The 22032-nt window shown below is 33.4% G+C and overlaps 1 protein-coding gene across 2 annotated transcripts in view; it reads right to left on the reverse strand.

Annotated features, from left to right (window-relative positions):
- LOC108359614 (diphthine--ammonia ligase) overlaps positions 1-22032 on the reverse strand; it is a 176657-nt gene that overhangs the window by 83476 nt on the left and 71149 nt on the right. For both annotated transcript variants that reach the window (XM_017611541.1, XM_017611543.1), the window contains exon 3: positions 16936-17120. In XM_017611541.1, the coding sequence (XP_017467030.1) occupies positions 16936-17120 (185 nt within the window). The remainder of the gene's footprint in view (positions 1-16935; positions 17121-22032) is intronic.

The following is a 22032-nucleotide window of genomic DNA, read 5'->3' on the forward strand; positions in this document are numbered from 1 at the left end:
GCACAGTTATTGGCCTTGGTACAGGATACCAAATGGCCGAAAATTTAAAAAATCGGACAATAACCACGCCCACATCCCATATAACGGTAATTTGGAGAAATATGGAATATGGTATATGGANATTCTTTATCAGGAAATACGCTTATCATAAAATTTTGGAAAATGGGCGTGGCACCGCCCACTTATGATCACATATATGTATCTCGGCAACCGTTCTACCAATTTGTACCAAACTCGGTATGGTTATTGTGCTTGCCACATAAAAGCAAAACGTTCAAAATTATTGAAATCGGACTAAAATCACGGCTTTTCATATAACGGTAAATTTTAGAAATGCTCGAAACGTCAATATTTCGAAATTTAAGGACTCTAATTTATTCAAAATTGATACACCCCGGCTTACCATGTAGCGGTAGCTTTCGGAAAGGTGAAAAGGCATATATGTAATACTTGCGCCGGGTATTTAATGTTCGGCCCCGCCCGAACTTAGACTTTCTTACTTGTTATTTATATAATTATATAATTATTCCACAAACAAATAATTTCTTCATATCCATCAACCGTAAATGGTACCACAAAGAAGTTACAAAGCAAAAACAAGAAAAAAACAGAAAACAGCTCAAAGTGGACCATCCATTCTCAACTTATACGCGGTCTGACGTACGCAACTTTGGTATATACTAGGGATGTCAATCCCGGGATCCCGGGAGTCCGGTCTTTTTAAGTCCCGAAAATCCCGGGATTAGTCGATTTAAATCCCGGGATTGCTGGAAACAATTTTTTTGTTAGCCAATTAAATTTTTATAACAAATATCCCCTCTCAAGGGCAAAACAAGAATTTTTTGCAACCCTTAATGGTATAATTTCTTTAAGATCGCATTTCCATCAAAAGAAGGAAACATTTTGCTTCGCTCAAAATGGAATAGGTGATGCACTTATATATTTATTTTTTACTTAAATGTGTTAACTTTTTTATTATTACTTAAATATACTGATAATATCTTAAATTGATCTCAAACAGTGATTTAAAAAATTTTATATAGTTACATAGGCAGTTACTGCTGTACCAAATACAGTCACTTACAAAAATATTTTGCATCGATTTTTTTTGCAATATTCAAAATATTTTTCATGGTATTTTTTTGTTAATTAAAAAAAATATATAGCTCATTTTACAACAAAAATCATGTAAATCAAAATTTCACACTTTAGAGAAAGTTGGTTTAAGTTCACCAAATTATCATAAAAATATCAAACTTTTTAATCATAATTTTTACAAAAAATTCTATTATGCAGTTTTATAGCCCATTCAATTTAATACAATAAAGTGCAATTTTAAAGTTGCTGAAAACTCCCTTGATTTTTGAATTTTTTTTACTGACGATGTTGGGCATTTTTTTCCTTATAACGAATTTTTTTGTGGCAAAAAAAAATATATAAAATGTCAACTGGATGTTTTAGCAACTTCAAAATTGCACATACGTATATATTTTTTTAAATTAACAAAAAAAAAATACCATGAAAAATATTCTGAATATTGCAAAAAAAATCTATGCAAAATATTTCTGGGAGTGACCGTATATGCATTTGTACTTGTAGTACAAAAACTAGGTTATAAATTAACGAGGATATGTACATACATACATATATGTTTGTCAAATTTTGTTTGTTTTTTGTTGATTGAAAATACTGATTTATCGCCTTAATAAATATGTAAATGAATTACAATAAATTGTACTATTTTTTTGTTATATCAATCTGATTTAAAATACTATAATAGGATGATCACAGATGTGTTGCACTTTTACCTGAATTTCGGGACAATCCCGGCATCCCGGGATTGTATTTTCAGATCCCGAAAATCCCGGGATCGACAAAACCCCGAAAATTGACATCCCTAGTATATACAAATATTTATTTTTTAAAACAGTCAGAGGTTGTATTCGATGTAAATAAGCTGGTTTCAATTAAATAACACTGGATCACAAATTTTAAATTGGTTTTTGTTCTCCAGACGCCACTATCCAATTTGTATATAGAATCGCCCGCTGATTCCAAAAATCTAGTTAATTTTCAATTTACCGTTATTCAGCTTAGTCACTTATATCTCATGAACCAATCTATCAAACTGCTGACAAAATTCAACATAGACCGTATATACTTCTCTTTTCGATAGGTCTGATAGTTTCAGACAAATTAATTAATCATTCCAGTTTTTTTTTTATAGTTTAAGATCCGACAAGGGCACGACCTACACCCATCTGTCTAATGGATGAAATCAATTTTGTATGAAATTTAACGTGTTAATAAATATTTCGCGAGTGGGTTGGCTGAAAAAATCCTGGCCAGGATATTTTTAATTAAATATTCAAAAATTATAATAATTTTTTTAATTTTGTACTCATTTGTTTAATGAACCAATCGAAAGTATTAGGCCTATAGATTCTATAGTATAGAATGTAAAAACGTTGGGTTGTTGATTTTGTTCCTGGCCTACCTATCGGGTTGGCAGGTATGAACAAGTAGGTAAAACTAGTAATTTTCACTCATCTGCTTAACACATTCTAAAGGCTTTATGCTTTCGATTGGTATATATGTAATATGTTCATTAAACAAATGAGTGCAATTTTAAAAAAAGATTACAATAATTTTTGAATAAGAAACTAAAAATATCCTGGCCAGGATTTTTTCAGCCAACCCATTTCTCATACAAAAAATCTTTGCGCACTTTCATTTGACCACTGATTACTTCTTTATTTATCCATCGATTTTCTTCATTAGTAACTTGATTTTTTGTAACAGCACAGGCTTTATCACAAAGGCAAAAATTTTACACAGAACGTGTTATATTTTAAATTTTACTTCTGTTAAAATGTTTTTTTTCTTCATATTTTCATAGAAAAAAAAGGAAAATTCTGGACTGATTAATTAATTTCTCAGAAACTATCAGACCTATCGAAAAGTGATGTATTGCAGAATTTTGTAAGCTTTCATTTGCCGTATTTCATATTAAGATTGTTAAATTAGTTGGTAAGGTATACGTGATTAAGTGGAACCACTTTTTGTTTTAAGCTGAATAACGGTAAATTGAACATTTCTTGAAAACCTATCCATAGAATAAAAAATCAAGTCGATTTTCGGAATCAGCGAGGAATTTTACATGGGAATTGGATAGTGGCATCCATAGAACATTTTTTCTGTAAACCAGTGTAATTAAAGCAAATACTACCATGCACTATTATGAATACCTTTTTGTAGAACTTCCCTACTTTGTGAAAGTGATTGAATTCTTTCGCATTTCCTCCTGCTTCCAAAAAAATATCTCTGTGGGTGGGAGTGTCAAATTTTAGAAAAAAGCTACTTACAAAATCTTTAATAAAAATTTAAATAATAATATTTTTTAATAATAATTTAATTGTTTAATGTACCCTACAAGACATTGCCGAGCACTTTAGGCAAAAATTCTAACACATTTACACTTTTTTCATTAGTCTCTAATACATGCGCATTTATAAAATAATTTTGTTTTTGTAGTGTATTATCCAAAAGAGTGTATGTCCAAATGAGATAACTCGAACGCCTCTATCTCTTGAATTATGTTCAATGACAAGGGCATGCGTGTATTTTAGAGCAAAGCAGATATAATTTTCCCTAATTCGAAATTGCCGTTGGTAGAAAAGAGATATAAAATAACACCGACAAGGGGAAACTACTCAATTTTTTCCCAGGGTCTGAACAAAAATGAATACTTTGATAAGCAGTTTTGTAATTAGTGATAATGATAAAATGAGCACTTATATGATACTCAGCTGTCTTTTAGGGTACATACATTCATATGTATGTATTCAAAAATATTTTTTAATTAAAGGTTTTTGAAATCTTTTAATTTTTTATTCTTGTTACTGACAGAATTGACATAGGGTGTTTCCTGCGTTACGGACGGTCCGTTTTGAGACATTTTTTCCATCATAAAAACTATAGTAGGTCAATAGGTAGTAGTCAATGAACACAAATTTTTTGTCATGAGTAGTCATCATCAATACCTATCTGGAACCAATAAAAATAGTTTCCACAAGTGTTATATGGTAAGTGCATAGCGATTAAAAGAACCCGTTCGGAAGTTCCCAAAATGGAACTCATATCGAAAATTACCGATGATTCTTGCAAAATTCTGCAAATCTGTTAACGGTACAAAAAATGATGTATAAATGGTTGTTGGAATAATAAGCAGCCATAACCATTGCGTCCACTTAAACTTCCCAACGATGTTTAATAGCTGTCAAAAACAAAGTAGTTCGGACGTTTCCGTTCGGACGTTCCGATTTTTTCCAATGAGATAGAGTTTTTTGTTTAAGAATTTAAACACACTCGTATTATAATGCAAATATGAGGTTTTATTGTAAGATGCACATAAGGCCTGAGTAGCTAGTGGGTAACAGGTAACAAGAACAACTGAAATAAGGTCAATTTACACTATTTCGTATACTGGTGCGAAATAAAGTCAACTGACATTATTTTCTTTCCAAAAGCGAAATAAAGCTGCGAAGCTACGCAAATTTAATGTTTGAAAGAGCAATAATGCCTATAGATTTTATTTCGATTTTGAAAAGGTAATAATGTCAATTGACTTTATTTCGCACTAGTATGTGAAATAGTGTCAATTAACCTTAATTCCTTAATTACTTTTTAGAAAGCTGATATTCTTCGTTTACTGTCAAAACCATGTAGCGCTTTGGTATAGGCCAGTATTGCCACAGACAATTTTTTTCCTACCAAAATTTCCTACCATATCCTACCATAACAACCAAAACCTACCAAACCTTTTTTTGAGTTTTTAATATTTTTTTTCAATGTCAAGTTTATTAAAAATATAGATAACATAGCATTTAGTAAAACTAAAACACAGCTAGTACAATAAAAACAAATGACAGATTCGCTTTGGCAGATAAGATAAAATGTATGAAAATGCACAAAGCACGCCACACAGATTGTTTCAGCTTCAGCGCGAATCGAAAAGATGTTTGCTTCGTCTGAATTCGAGTTTTCATGCAGAAACATAAAACTTTATTACACTTCTTATATTTTTTTGAACTTCTTCTTCTTCTTATTTGGCGCTGTAACCGTCGTTTCTCTTCTGTGCCAACTGACGCCAATTGGAAACAACAAATGAAGCCAAGTCTTTCTCCACCTGATCTTTCCATCGCAGTGGGGGCCTCCCTCTTCCTCAGTAACCACCAGCGGGTTCCGAGTTGAATACTTTCAGAGCTGGAGCGTCGGTGTCTATTCGAACGACTAAACTAAACTAAATACAGAAATTTTCACGAGTATAAAAGAAGTGCAAAATTGTTTCCTTGGCGTTCATTGCGGCATACCTTTTGCGTCTTGCGTTTTGCTGGCAAAGTTATAAATGTCACGCAAAGTCACAAAGTTTTATCTGGCATCAGCTTTACACATACATACATATCGTCACTAGATACGAATAAAGACGCGAGCTCAAAAGTTGACCTCGAGAAAATACACGTAAAAAAACTTCGACGAAGAAAGACTCTTAACATGGGTGACGGCAAAGAAAGACGCATATACTTATTTTCGCGGTCAACTATGATTACAGGTGTAACAGTATACGGATTCCCCAAAGAGTTTTTCCGGAATGATGTTGAATCCATGTTTACGCGTCTTTCTTCGCCGAAGTTTTTTCAAGCGTATTTTTTCGTAGATTTTTCTCAAGCGTCCTTTTTCGCCGTAACACACCCGCGCGTCTTTATTCGTGTATAGTGACGATATTATTATTGCTAGTATCGCCCAGTTGTCGAAATTCGACATCTTTTTTTATACACTTTTAAATTTTGCTTGGCACCAATACTGACTCCTTTATGCGTATGACGATTTTGAAGTCAAAATTTTCTTGTGGCGTATTATTAGATTATTATTATTATGTCGGAGGTACTCGCGCTGAGACCTAAGAATATATATTGTACTAAATATATTCGCTATCTTCTCGCACAAAATATAATATTTTTTGAGAAAATTTATAAATATGTTTTATATATGTATTTAAGTTGTTAATAAAGAAAAAAAATCCTAATTGTAATCACTCCAACCTTAAGCTATTTAAAAAGATCGGCACTTTGGATGACTCCATGTTCCAAATTTTAGATGGAGAAGACAATCGTTCTCCAAGGTGTATTAATCTACCGCTCATGCTTTGTAGGCATGCGCATAGAATATACTCTGAGGTTTCCAATACCCGTTTAATAAGGGGACTAGAATTGTTTAGCATTCCAGGAAGACGGGGACTTTTGAAAACACAAACAATTTGTTTAATATTATTTAACACATAAATAGCAAAAAAGGTAACATTGTCAAAAAAAGCAAAAACAATTCAAAGTTGCTCTAAGCACAAGTCAAACAAGTTAATAGTGCACTGTGTTGCATAAATCGCTGGTTATACTTACATAAATTGCAAGTGCTGGGCATAGACAATCAGCGCATGTGAAACAGGGGTGTAATTATACTCCGCATAGAGCGCATAATCTCCCAGAATCAGCTGTTCAGTGTAACTAGTTAGTCTGTTCCAGTACTCCAGGATTTATTTAGGAAGATATAACCGAAGATTGCGTATTTATAGCCTACATGAAGTCGGCGTTAAAGTTAGTTGCTGCTTTTTGTCATAATTTTCAAAAGAATAGTAGCAACTAACTTTGTAATCGACTTTATTTCGACCATAAATATGCCCCATCAGTAAACCTGATGGATACTGGAACAGACTAATGGTAAATACTCACAAGAATTCAGAGCGGAAGAGGAGAGATTTCTTTGAAAATGCCTCATAGCGAAAAATCAAAATTCTCCAGACTTCGCTGTCATGCCCTGTGCGCTGCGTCGGATAATCGATTATATGCAGAGCTCATTAAACATATTCGATATGTGGCAGTGCTCATGTTATGCGCTGCAGTACAATGCAAGTATAAGACCGAAATTTTTTTCTTGACAGTGTTATTCATTTCTTTCCATATAAACATTACGAATGAAAATTCTCCTTTTAAGTTGTTTGTCAAGTGACATCTAGTGACATCTGTTTTTCGTAGACATTTTAATTCTAGTGGAAACATTAAATTAATTATGTTACTTTAGGTATTGAGTTTATGCATTTCTTACTCAGACAACTATTTAGACACGACAACTGTAATGAACAAGTAGTTCTCGAAAAATACCGATCCTGGTTATGCATAGAAACATCGATAAATATAATTACGGGGCATCTCTACAGGCAAACGCTTTAGCTTAACCATGTTATTAGACAATATATATGTGTCAACGGAGACAGCATATTGCTCATGGAAAGCTATAATTACACTGTGCAGCAAGAAAAATCAGCCTCAATAATTCCAACGCGGAATGAAAGTAGACCACTGGATAAACAAAACAGCCAAAGGATTTTGCAAAGTTAGTTCGAATTTCCTTTCTATGGCCTCTTGAAGTTGAGATATTTTTGACCTTTTTTTTCAATATTAGAGAGAATAAAAATATTTAGGCAAAAATGCATTACTTGGGCGGGCCTTAGAAAAAAAACCTAAAAACCGTTAAAATATGGGAATTTCAGAAAACCAAAACTTTTTTGGCGGTCGGACCTATGGGACCCCTGGGGTCCAGAATAGGGGCTCGAGAATGACTTAGAATAAGTCTCTATTTGATGAGTTTTATTTGTAAATCTTCTAAAAATAAGACGAAAAAATTATATTTTTTTTCCGATAACTGTCTTAGTTATCGAGTTATCGATTTTTTATTAATTTTTTTGTAAATGGGCCTTTTAAGCTAGGCTTTTTTGATGTTGATGGTAGCTCGAAATGTTGGCCATCGTCATTTTTAACATTTGACTTGGAATCAGAAGCACGCACTATATCTGCTTCTCATTACAATACCCATTACAATACGGAAATTCGACAAAATATATGTAAATTACATAAAATAAAACGCAAAGAAAAAATTATTTTTTAAAAAATCGATAACTCGATAACTAAGACAGTTATCGGAAAAAAATATATAATTTTTTCGTCTTATTTTTAGAAGATATACAAATAAAACTCATCAAATAGAGACTTATTCTAAGTCATTCTCGAGCCCCTATTTTGGACCCCAGTGGTCCCATAGGTCCGACCGCCAAAAAAGTTTTGGTTTTCTGAAATTCCCATATTTTAACGGTTTTTAGGTTTTTTTTCTAAGGCCCGCCCAAGTCATGCATTTTTGCCTAAATATTTTTATTCTCACTAATATTGAAAAAAAGGTCAAAAATATCTCAACTTCAAGAGGCCATAGAAAGGAAATTCGAACCAACTTTGCAAAACCCTTTGTCATTTTTGTTTATCCAGTGGTCTACTTTCATTCCACGTTTGAATTATTGAGGCTGACGGCGATGTGTCAAAATTTGTCTCACAGTGTTATCAGAGCTGCTATCTTGATAAATATTGCCAGCAATGAACTGTCAGTTAATTTGACAACCAGATTTTTATTTGCGCGAAAACTTAGTGCCGGTTGAATTTTTAGTATGGTAGAAAAATTGAGCTGTTTTCTATTGGATTGCACAGGCCTGCGAAATATAATTTTTTCCCTTTCCAATAATTATGTTATTTTTTTAAATATCTAGGTATGTTAACATACATCTTTAGCTTTTTTCCAGCACACCCAAATTTATTTTTATTGATGACATTTACTTACATGTTAGAATTTCAGTAATTTGCATGAAAGCCCAAAAATTAATTAATTTAGAATAAAATTTTTACTTAAAAATGTTACCTTCTCTAAGCACAAACACTAAGAACCGGGCAATGAAAGGCAACATTTTTTGTAGAAACGAAAACGCTATAAGTAAATCAGAAGGACTTATGTAATTTCGAAGTTACAGCTAGTAATGCTCGGTAATGCTAAGAGAAATTAAAAGTTATTTTCTCGAAAAATTTTCGTGATGAAATTTTTTATTATCTTTTTGGTGGCGTGGTACCTAATACGTACCTAAATCGCTCATTAGTTTTTTAAGGATAAAACCATACAAGCCTGTGTTATTTTTGATTATGTACTTGGATGTGAAATAACACATTTTCTAAGCAGATTTGCGCTCTAATGCAAGGAACATACTTAATTTAAGCCATATTACAAAATCCTTTGTCAATATAAAAAGCCCCCATATACAAATATTGCCACTGATAAAACTTATACATGTCTGGCATACAAAATGGCATATGGTAGGAAATAATTTTGGCCTATGGAGACGCGTCGTTAGCTAGTCTTTCAGTGTTGTAAAGGATAAAATATTATTCATTAAGGCTAAACGCCCTTTAAATACAATGATTGTGTACGATTAGGATATAATAATATTCTGAACGAAATTTTTTAAAAATTTCATCACTATAAAAGTTGAAAAGGAGGACAAGGAGGACATTTTTGCTCAAAAGGAGTACAGTGAAGGACGAAATTTTTGTGGAGCACAAATTAAGTTTGCGGAGGACAATCCTCCTCAAGAGGACGGTTGGTCAGCTTACATTTAATGCAAATGGTACGTTAACTTGCGGTGTGCTGTCAGGTAGCCAGTAAGAGTTCTATGTTCAAGGAATCTTTCGGAGTTCGTCCTGGAAGGAGTCTTATTCCCTTTGACTTCCGCCAGTGGACAGCAATCCGAGATTATTACCACCTAGCTCCTAAGTAGGTCTGCAGTGAATCCTTTAGATCAGTGTATGAGTACACTAGCAACCAGCCAGCAAAGAAACGTAAATTTTGCCGACAGGGCAGTTTAGTTCAATTTTCCGTATCCGAAAACGCATAGAAAAAACTCCTACAGTTATCATCAATTTTCGTATCCGGAAAACGCTCGAAACGTTCGAAAAAGACGATGTCATTTGAAAGCAATAACTGTATTTTATTTGCTCAAGCTAAACATTTGAAAGCATGTATGCGTAGTCGGCAGTGGCTGAGCTGTGTGAGTGTGCCGCTATTTGTTAGCATCCAGAAGGTGCTGGGTTCGAATTCCGTCAGGCGCTTACTAATTTTATTTTATTTCTTTTGAACCATGAAAAAGTATTTGTAAAGTACAGAAGGAAATCGTATTGAACGAAAAAACTGCCGAAAACGCATCCGTTTCACAAACCATTTTCGATAGTTTTCTGTTCATACGTTTCTGCCGCACGCTTTAGTGGAAAAACGGATCGTCAAAGTATCCGAAAATGGAATCAGTAAACGGACAAAAATTCCGCACTTCATCCACTTTTTTGTCCTTTTTCGGATCGGTTTCGGATTTTTTGTTGGCTGGGAAACGCAAACTAATTCGCTGCTAGCGTCGCAACAGTTCGCTAGCAGCGCACACTTGTATGTGCAAGCAGTGTCGTCGTTGAGAATTTTCCGAAAGTCGCAAAAAAGGGGTCATTGGCGAAAAAAGGGTCACCATATTATTTTTGATTTTCTCTACTAGTAAAAGAATAAGTCTGTTGAATTTAAAAAGAAAATAGCGGGACAAGCTTTGCAAAAAACAGGGTTGCAAACATACACATAAATCTAGTTGCTGCAAGGAGAAAAGTTGCATTTCCTTTAAAAGTTTTTAGTGATGCATTTCTTCGTACTTACAGGTGGAAACATTTTTTAATAGCATGCTTCTATTAAAATTTCATTAAAAAAGTTTCTGAAAAGGGGGAAAAGTTGCACATAATTTTGGAAAAGGGTCGAAAAATCAAAAATGTTCAAAAAGTCAGGTCAATTGGCACTTAAAAAGAGCCAAATTGCCCCTTTAGTCGCACAACGGCAACACTGTGTGAAAGCCGAGTAGCTCCCGGAGACTCCGTGTGCACCACTGCTTTAGATGTACCACAGAATAGCTTTGCGAGACAGTCAGCCCTTTCGTTGCATTCAAACCCTTCATGTCCCGGAACCAACCACAGCGTTAGCTATTGTGGGCTCTCAGGTGGTTCAGGAGTTCATAAGCGTTGGTGCCGTTTTAAAAGAGCCTTTAACGCTGCCTGAATATCCGACATAATATTTATTCTGGCCTCATTTGCCTTCTATGATGACATTCGCGAACACAGACTTCGATTGCGAAGACTTCCGCCTAAAATATGGTCGAGTACGAGGTCATTTGTAGACTTTTCGGGAATCTTGGTCCAAGTACGCCATAAAGTATATATGGATGTTCATATTGTATATTGGCAATAATAAGGGTACACGTTTATACTTAGGAATCAGGGTGCTCAAAATTCTGAAATCATTTTCTTTCCATTAGACTCGCTTGAACTGCTTTTTAAGAGTAAATTTTTGGCGTCTTAACCCGTTAGTACCAGGTTGACCGAGCTTTGCCCGGAGTGCATATACTTTTTAAAGTTTTCGAGATTTGGATAGCTTTAAAAAAATATTTTGGAAATAAACAAAAAAAAATAGGATTTCGATATCTATTAAGTAAATTCCTTACTCTAAAATTTATGTGGCAACCCCATTCCGATATGCGCTGGAATGAATGGTACATATCTTGAGCGTATATGAAATTAAAAAAATAAAAATTTGTTTTACATAGAAACGTGGCAACCCTGCTGGAAAATATTTTGTGACCAAAGCTCTCAACAATACCTTTCATTGGATATCCATATTGCGATGTTTTAGATAAATTGTATAGAATCGAAAACTAGTGGCAACCTTACACTATTATTCTAAGAGACAACATTTTGTATATAGGGAAAGCATTGTTTAAGAACCTTCTCTTAGTACCCATGAACAGTAATATTTTACCTTTTTTTTTAAACAAAAAATTAAATAAATATGCGATTCAAAATAGGTGGCAGCCCTATTAAAAATATTTTTGAATTAGGGATCTTTAAAATACCTTCCATTTGATACCCATATTATGATGTTTTAATTAGTTTGTAACTAATTTCGAACAGGTGGCAACCTTATACGAGTCTTCTCCAAGATAATGCCTATTCCGATAACCTTAAAATCCAAAACATTATCGGTGTACAAAATTTCATCAAAATCGTTAGAGCCGTTTCCGAGAACCCTATGGATATATATATATACATATATATATATGTATATACAAGAATTGCTGGTTTATGTAATAAGATTGATCATGCATTAACCCATTGGCGACCCAGTTTTTTGTAATGTCTTATCTTAAGGTAATTTGATTTTATTATTATACAAATTATGAATAATTTAACCCATTGACGACTTTGACTTAACGCATTGATGACCATATTTTAACCCATTAGTGGCCAATTTTGTATAGTCTTTCTTTAGCTAATTTTATTAAAAATAGGTAGTTTAGGTTAAAATATAATCAGGGAGAACAAGTCCTTCCGATTCGAGAATAGATTTATCAATGAATTCGAAAATGTAATAACAGTAACAAGGTGTGTATTTATTGTAATCACTAGGAAAGAGCATGAAAGAGGGAAAGTCATTTATATAGAGATCAGTTAAATAGTAATAGATAGGAAACAGATACAAAAATTTGCGTTTCAATGTAAAACATAAGGGTCTGATTATGCATACTTCGCATAACTTCGCACAACCATTTGTACCAGTGCACTAAAAGTGTAACTTAAGAAAATGTGAAGCAAAATCTAAACTCAACAGATCGCTAAGTTTTTAAAAGTTCTGCTAATTTCTGGGTAATGGAATACATAAAAATACATACAAAGTACATACGAAATTACAGTTTGAAGTTTATGCGAAGTTGTGCGAAGTTATGCGAAGTTATGCGAAGTATGCATAATCAGACCATAATGGGTCAAAACAAAGCTAAAAGTAAAAATAATATAATTATTTATAGTTTCGTCTTTGATTGGACTATGAATATGCCCCATTATGTTTTAAATTTAAAGAGATTTACAAATTAAGCATACAAAATATCGAAAAGCAAGTAATGTATCTAAGTAAAACATTAGTTAATNTTGTGCGAAGTTATGCGAAGTTATGCGAAGTATGCATAATCAGACCATAATGGGTCAAAACAAAGCTAAAAGTAAAAATAATATAATTATTTATAGTTTCGTCTTTGATTGGACTATGAATATGCCCCATTATGTTTTAAATTTAAAGAGATTTACAAATTAAGCATACAAAATATCGAAAAGCAAGTAATGTATCTAAGTAAAACATTAGTTAATTAAAAAATCAGCTATTTATTTAATAATTAAAATAAAAAAAAAAAAAAAAATAGTCAAAACTGTTCAATATGTGGGTGTCGTATAGTTATGATAAGCACTATTAAAAGGATTTTGAATATGCAGTTTTGTAACCCATTTAATTGTAGTACATTAAAGTGCAAGTTTGAAGTAGCTAGGACTTGCGCTTTCCATACGAAGTATGTTCGACGATTTTTCCATATGGAGAAAATGAGCGACACCTTCACCAAAAAAATTGCCAAAAATCAACGGTACATCCTAGCCACACTGCCGGTAAAAATTATTGGCACAGCTGCTTTCTTACAATATATGCAACAATTTTTATTGCAATATTTTTCCGATAATTTTTTATAAAAATATGGTTCATTCCACGACAAAAAAACATAAACATATAATTTCTAAACTTTGTGCAAAACTCGCGAAAATTTAGCAAATTTTCATCCAAATTTTCAACTTTTTAATCAGATTTTTTAGAATTTTTTTTGAGTATGTAGATTTGTAGCCCATTAAATTGTAGTAACAAAAATGCAAGTCCGGAGTTAGTCGAAAATCGCATTGATATTTGAGAATTTTTTGTTGAAGTATATAAAGTATTTTCGAAAAAATTTTGTTGTATGGAAGAGACTGCGGGGAAAAATAGGCAAAAATCAACGGTAATTCGTAGCTACTTACACTGAGGGAAATAATGCATAGTAAAAATGAATACTTTATATTTGATTATCGTTTAAAAATGTTCGTATTTAAAAATAATATTTTCATACAAAATTTATTACGCACGTATTTGACTGTTCACATCTGAGTATGTATATGTAAGTGTACATACCCTGCACGTATACTGCACGTATGCTGCGTATACGCACTCCAAGCATGCAGAGCGCCGCTCTGAGAGCGCGGTGACAACACACACATACATACATAGTACATACATGTTTATCCGTACAAATCGCGTGCTGTGGTGTTGATGGATATTCAACAGTTGATAGCAGATTTACATATATGCCTGGGTGCGCAAAGATGCTTGCTACAAGTCGTTGATATCCGGAGATGGTCGGGTTCGAATTCCACCGAAGGCAACATGTTAAAAAATTTTTTTTTTTTTTTTTTTTTGTCTTTTTTATTCACTTCACGGATGCTTTTTCAGTACGAACGCGGTCATTTTAATATGCGCGTAATTGAATTGAATATTTACCAATATACAGTACTTTCGTTGACGTTTATAGTAAGATTAATTACGTTTCTATTTGATTTTAATATTTTTTCCCCTCAGTGTAGAACTTCTACGTTATTACAATAAATTGATTGGGCTACTCATCTGCATACTCGAATGAAAAAAGACTGTTTAAAAAGTTGAAAATTTGCATGAGAATTCGCTGAATTTTCGCGAGTTTTGCACAAAGTTTAGAATATATTTTTATGTTTTTGTTGTGGAATGAACCATATCTTTATACAAAAATTTCGGAAAAATATTTCAACAAAATTTTTTGCATATATTGTAAAAAAGCATCTGTGCCAATAAATTTACTGGCACTTTAATGTACTAAAATTGAATGTGCTACAAAAATACGTACTCAAAATCTTTTTTAAATATCTAATTAAAAGCATCGATATTTTACTAAGTTGGAAACTTAGATTTGTTCGACTTTTGTTAAGGAATAAACTATGTTTTTATGAAAAAAAATAATTAAAAATAAATAATAATAAAAAATCAATACTTGGGTGTCTTATAGTTATGATAAGCACTATATAATGAAAACTGTGACACTTATTCCTCACAGTCGGAATCTAAATCCCATCCCAGCCACGTTAAACTAATATTATTCGCTTCAAGTTCTACTAACTCCATTACTTCAGCAAAGAAAGATCTCCGGTTTGTGACCAATGGCAACAAGGGCGAGCAAGTATTCAGATGATCTAATGAAACTAACAATCTATTAAAAACGTCTTCTAAATTGTCAGCGCGACTCGTTTGTCTACCAGGGATGATAAATGAGCTTTTAATTTTTGTACCAAAAGGACAAAAAGAATGTACTAAATCAGCCGAAAAAGTACTAAAATTTAAAAGACCATACATACATATGTATATGTAATTTCCAAACAAAGTCTACATGTCAGGTATTTTTTATATTTTTTTTAGATTGAAAATTCTATCCTCTCGTTTACTGACGTGAATACGAAGCTGCTTTCCGGCTCTTCAAAAATTAATTTTGGTTCTTTTTTCTGCATTTTTGCACTTTAGAACTCATTTATCAGATAAGCTAATGTTGAAGTTTCTTCCACCTTCTTCATGACATTAACGTGACGTTTTTCTTGGGAGGCAGGCTTTTTGTTTAATCTTTCTTCGGCAACAACTTCCCATATATGCTATTTGAACACTTTTGAAGAAACAAGCGATTGAAATAAAAAATCCTTTTCCACCTTTGACACTTTGGAAATATTTCACATTGTTTGTTTTTTTTTTTACTTCTAAAATATAAAATCAAGGAAATCATTGAAACCCCTGAAGCAATAAATAGCCATTGGTAATTATCTGTTTTTTGCCTTGTACTCTTCAGAAACAAACTTTAGCAAACCATAGTAGAAAGCATAGCGAATTTAGTAAGAACTTCGTACTGTATAAGAAAATTTGGATCGATAAATTTTTCTTGACCATTTCAAACTAAAGAAATGTTTACAAATAATAACATAAAAACAGGTTTGGTTTTTATTAACCCGTATCTTCAATTGCATTTCTGCTTGGATACAAAAATTTAAAATCAATGGTTTATCTATCACTACGGGAAGGCATTGGTGTTAGATATTGAAGATATTGAAAACAGTTTATTTCAAATGGAGAAAAACGAATATTAAAAAATAATAAAACCACCAGCGAAGATCTCTATTATTGAAGAATATCAAGCAACACTTCATTGTCCATTTTAATTTTTCAATACTTGAAATAAACTGAATAAAAAACAAAACATTAAACTGTACTAAAATTTTGTAGTTTTGCGAGCATATTTGCAAGCATATTTACCAATGTTTTAGTGCTTATCTAAGCGCTTGACATGGATTTTTTCGTGCTTATTTTCTTCGGACCTGCTTATATTATAACAGCAACTGTTTGATGATTTTAAAAAGTCCTCCATTTTTAATAAACACTACGTATTTACTTGTATAAAATAGAAAAAGGATGACTATATTTTTATCCCCAAGTGGTATTTCGACATAATTTGTCGTAATGCTGTATTTTGACAAAATTGTATCAAAAATGTCGAAGTAGTACCTATGTACTTTTTGGATCCGAAATGTACCAAAAAAGTACAATTGTACCATCAATTTCATCACTGTTCCCTACTATAGATCTCTCTAAAGTTTTTAAAGTCCTGGTTCGAACTAAACCCGCTTCTCGCTAAAGATTTTAAAGTCCAGAACTCTCATATATCGTTACCTTAATATAGAAAGGCCCTAACTCATATAGTCGCTGAAATGCAAAGAAGCCGTAACTAACTAAAAACTTGTATTGCTTAAAATGATGTGGGGACTTAGAATTCGATGAAATGCTTCATAATCAATCAAAAGGGAATTTTGAATTTTTACTTATTTAGTTACGGATTTTTGTATTTCAGTGACTATATGAATTAGGGCCTTTATATATTAAGGTAACGATATGTATATACTACTTTTACATCGCATGAGATGACCGATCTTTGCCTTCATTCGGTCAATTGTATGAGAAAAATTCAATGATACATACTTGAAACCCGTTATTAGTAATAGTATTGCAGTAAATACAAACCTTACACAATTCCAAAAGGCTAAACAAGTCTTCAACCTCATCATCGTCAGTAGGCACATAATGTTTCCCAGTTTGTGTACTTATCCCCTTTGTTTCTCGCCTGTAAAGCGGCAAACCCATCGCTTTCGCCAAACTCTCAATGCCCATGTGCCCGACGGTCTGATACATAAAGCTGTCAAGTTCATCTGAAATACAAACACAGAGATACAAAGGAAAGTTTGTATATAATATAATATGTATTTATAAAATCATAAAGAATTTGTTTGGCATAAATTAAGAGCGGCTTAAACTGGCTAAGTATTGTTCAGATAAGAATATTCTAAATATATATGTATGTATATTAGGGTGCCCATTAAATTTTTTTTTTTTTAATTTCCCGCAGCAATGTCCTTCCTTTTTATGGGAAATATTATTGCCTATCAGAGCTGGGTCGTAATGATTCCTTTAGGAATTAAAATACTCCCAATTATAAATTACAAGGAATTGTAATTAGGAATCAACTCCTTCAGTCCACTGCAAAGGAATGGTTGTCGCCTGTTTGCAAATTTAACTCAATTAAATTGACAAAATAAATGAAATATTACAGTATGGGTACAAAACGAAAGGTATTTGAGAAATCTTGATTTGAAAATACTTTCAATAGGATTATCAACTATCTTAATATTACGTTCTCATTGAGCCACAAACTCGAGTTTATGGGACATTTTGGAGTTTAACGCTAAACTCTACTCTTAAACGCAGAGTTTACCATACAAAAAAAAAGTAAGTACGCCTGGGCCATACTGGAGAAGTCAAACTTACGTTACATATCTAGTTTGTCTCATAACCAATATTACGTCGAGGTGGCACAGAAAAATATTTATTTTGGTTATCCCATTTCACCGTTTTCCTACTTCACAAATTTAATTATGAATAATTGTAGTAGGAGCTCATATTCAGTTAGAAAACCATTCAATATACAAGTCATATTATTTGATGTTCTGTCATAAGATGCCACTTCATGTGTATCGATAACAAAATCGATAGTACCATCCATAAAAATATCAAAAACATAACCGATAAAATTATCAATAAAAATATCTATATCAAAGTCGATAGCAATATCGATAACAAAATCGATAAAAATATCGATAACAAAATCGATAAAAATATCGATAACCAAATCGATAAAAATATCGATAAAAATCAACAACCAAATCTATAAAAAACCGATAAAAGTATGGATACCCTAATCGATAACAATATCGATACAAAACATCGATAACTAAATCGCCGGCCGCTGTGGTGTAGTGGTAAGCAGAGCACGCTTCCACTCCGCTGCGCGTGGGATCAAGCCCTGGTCAAAGCAACATCGAAAAAAAAAGAAAAAAGGTTTTTTCTTAACAGCGGTCGTCTCTCGGCAGGCAATGGCAAACCTCCGAGTGTATTTCTGCCATGAAAAACAGCTTCTCATAAAAATACAATCGCCGTTCGGAGTCAAAAAAAAGCCCGTAAAAAACATTAAAAACGTATGGTGCGTTGCTTTAAAATGTTGCACCACGATGGATGTTGTATTCTAGCAGCTAAAGCAGTGATTCCCAAATTGGTCCAGGTGGACCCCCAGGGGTCCACGGAAGACTCGACGGGGGTCCACAGTGACGTGAAAAAAATTTGGGGGTCCATGAGTTGTAAATTGGGGTCCACGAAAATTTTTCTGGTTTCGATGTAAATAACCAAAATGGTTGCTTGATAGCCTCTTTATTTAACTTTAATAATTTTGAGTGGTGTATAGTGCTCTTGACGCACTGCTGCACTTACCGTCACTTGTGTTTTCATACGTAGGGAAGCCTTAAAGGCCACCTGCAGACTAAAAAGAACCGGATGCTGGTATGACATGAGTGGGGCGCGGCGAAAATTGCTGGCGGCAGAGATTTAAGCACTTGTGTCTTTTTAATGCTACAGGATAGTAAGCCACCATTACCTTTTGTTGAAGAGATTCTATAATGTTGACTTCCCTGAGATTGAATGCTGGTTTGATTCCATCGCTGAGACCGGACTCACACATTGTCAAATCTTCACTGATGGCTCCAAAACTGACTCTGGGTCAAGATCTGAGGTCTTTTTCGAGGTTAATGGAGATAAGCTTCACTTTTCTGTAAGGGAATATGCTTCGGTCTTCCAGGCTGAGGTAATTGCAATACTCACAGCCATGGACTACGTGGTGGAACATAGGTGGAGGGGAAAGAGTTTACGTGACTGCAGTGACAACCAAGCTGCACAAGCTGACCAGCCCTCTATTTAAGTACTTCCAAACTAATTCGGCAATGCAAGTCTCGACAAAAAATGATGGTGAACATAACGAGGTTGTTTTACTATGGGTGCCAGGTCACTATGGAGTACCTGGTTATGAGACATCTGAACACTTGGCCAGAGTTGGCTCAGACCAGGCATTACTCGGTCCGCAACCAGTTTTAGCACTCCCACCTTCGGCAATCGAAGCCACCATCAGAAACTGGGTGAATACTTCGCTCAGAAATGACTGAGAGGCATCGAGGGGATGCAGGTGGGCAAAACTCATGTTGCCTTCAATCTGACAAGGTTCATCAAATTTTTTGCTCTCACTGAGCAGACGACACTGCAGACAACTTGCTGGACTGCTGACTGGTCACTTCACGTGGCACAAACACCTGACTGTGATAGGCGTAAATGACAAGTCATTTGCCCATTTTGCCTTGAAGAAGATGAGACGGTGGAACACTTTTTGTGCTTCTTGCTCGCTTGGTTATTTGTCATCAATTTTTTTAAACTCGTTCTTTTTTCTATTGTCAGTTTCTGAATTAAAATTTTGGCGTAAAAAGCTTAGCCGTTTTGATAAAAATAAAAATGATGCCATTAACACAAATAAACTATTTTACATGTACTCCACGTGCAAAGTCATGAGTGAGCCGAACATTATGGCCGAAGTTTATGGTGAAGATAATGTAAATAACGCTAGCGCTCGCAGTGCTCTTAAAAATATAACTCTTACGAGCGAGAGAGTATTTTGATGTATTTACGAGCTCCATTTTTTAAAACCTTCAAGTGTGTAATCACCAGGGAACGGATTTTATGGAAATTGCCTTTTTTTCTGCTAAAGAGATAGAGTATATTCGATTAAGAATGTCCACGATTTAGCTTTCCCTGATTCCATATATACACATTTGATGTTGCCTTTTTTTGCCTTTTTTAAGATATTTGCCTTTTTTTTGCCTTTTTTAAGATATTTGCCTATTTTTGCCTTTTCTACCTTTAAAAAAGTGATTATAGCATTTACATTTTTTTTTTAAGATTAAAAAATATACACATTGCCCATGCGGCTTATAGCGCAGAGACCTCTTGCCAAATTGGTGTTGGAAAAATTCAAAGCCGTTTTCTCAGCTAACGAAGGCTTGGAGACAATAAGGGGTGTTGATAGAATTATAAAGGGCGAGGAAAACGCCCTTATTTCTGATAATATGAACGTTTCAAACGTTCCATATTTAAATTGGGCTCCACTTGTATCAACTTACGTCGAGCGCACATTTAGTACATTCAAGCCTTTTCTTCGCGAAAATCGAATGAAAATGCTGCCAGAAAACTTCAAACTGCATCTTGTGGTTCAATGTTATGAGTTAGAAACCCGAAAGGATAAAATAGTCAAAGATTCAAAGTACAAATTTTTCATATAATGAAACTAGTTCATAGTTTTTCTCTTTTTACTTGTAATATAAATGTATTTTTTAATTGTTCTTCATATTTTCCGTCTTTTAGGTGCCTTATTTTGCTTTTCTTGCCTTTTCCTGCCTTTTTTGCTATTTTGTTTTGCCTTTTTTTGCCTTTTTTGCAACACCTAGTGCCTTTTCCTGCCTTTTTCGCTATTTTATTTTGCCTTTTCCAGCCTATTCCGTTATTTTATTTTGCCTTTTTTATAGGTTTTTAGGTCCTAAAAATCCGTTCCCTGGTAATCACATTATTTTATAAACAGAACACAAGAAAATATTTGACTTTTATTTTGGCCACTCTGAGTTTAGTTTTTGATGCAAATTTAATTAATTTAATTTAATTTAATTTTCACATTTAATTTTTTTACGAGGTTTGGGAATATTTAGAAATGTATCAGCAGGGGGTCCACCGAAACCAGTAAATTTTTGAAAGGGGCCTACGGGGAAAAAAAGTTTGGGAACCTCTGAGCTAAAGGAACGTACACTAAAAATTTCAGACATGTGACAAAACATACATGTGTAAAAAAATAATAATTTTTTCACAAAAAAATTCGAAGTTTGTGAGAATTGCCCATATAGATAATTAGATACCATTCGGAAAAATTTCGTTTGCAGTAATTTCTACGTGGTAAGTGCTCCTCCATTATTTGGTTTCATAGAGATTCGGATGCCTTCCTCATTGAAGTAGTACAAATTCGCTTAAGTGCTTTTTTAGGTTAAGCGCACAAGTTTTTCGTGCAAAGAAAAATATACTGTATATTAAAAAGTTTTTTTTTTATTTCATTTATTTTATAGTTTTAAAAATCATTTACTTGTCATTTTAGGTCAGAAAATACGGTTTTGTAGATTTATCAGTTTTTGAATGACTATTTTTCATTCAATTTTAAAGATCGAACATGTTGTGAGAACAAGACTTATAGGTCTTTGGACTTGGGAGTTTTAACCATCACTAATTTCCACAATTTCAAAATATGTAGTACTATCTAAAATTAAATCCATTTTCAAATAAACTGATACCGCATTTATTGCAATCGCATAAAAATTGTCGAAGTTACGCCGGACTTTCAGATTTTTTGAGCGATGTGGCTAAGGAATTCATCAATATTTATTCAAAATTTATATATGCAATCGCTCTTTAGCAAAAAAGTGGCTTTTCAAGAAATTTTAGGAAAATGGGGGTATATGCAGTATTTCCAGGTCATTGAAGTGAGAAATCGTCAGTTTGGTTCTCAAAAATCGTCATTTGCATGTAAAAATCGTAAACGTATAAAAAATTTTAATAAACCGAACCAGGAAACTCTTTTGTTTTTTTTTTCATTTTATTTTAGCTTCTGATTGCTATACGTAAAAAATAAAAAGTTAAACTTTTTTACGGATT

The sequence above is a fragment of the Rhagoletis zephyria genome, unplaced genomic scaffold (assembly GCF_001687245.7).
Source record: "Rhagoletis zephyria isolate East Lansing unplaced genomic scaffold, Rhagoletis_zephyria_1.1 Rzeph_scaffold_00421, whole genome shotgun sequence".
In the NCBI taxonomy this organism is placed as follows: Eukaryota; Metazoa; Arthropoda; class Insecta; order Diptera; family Tephritidae; genus Rhagoletis; species Rhagoletis zephyria.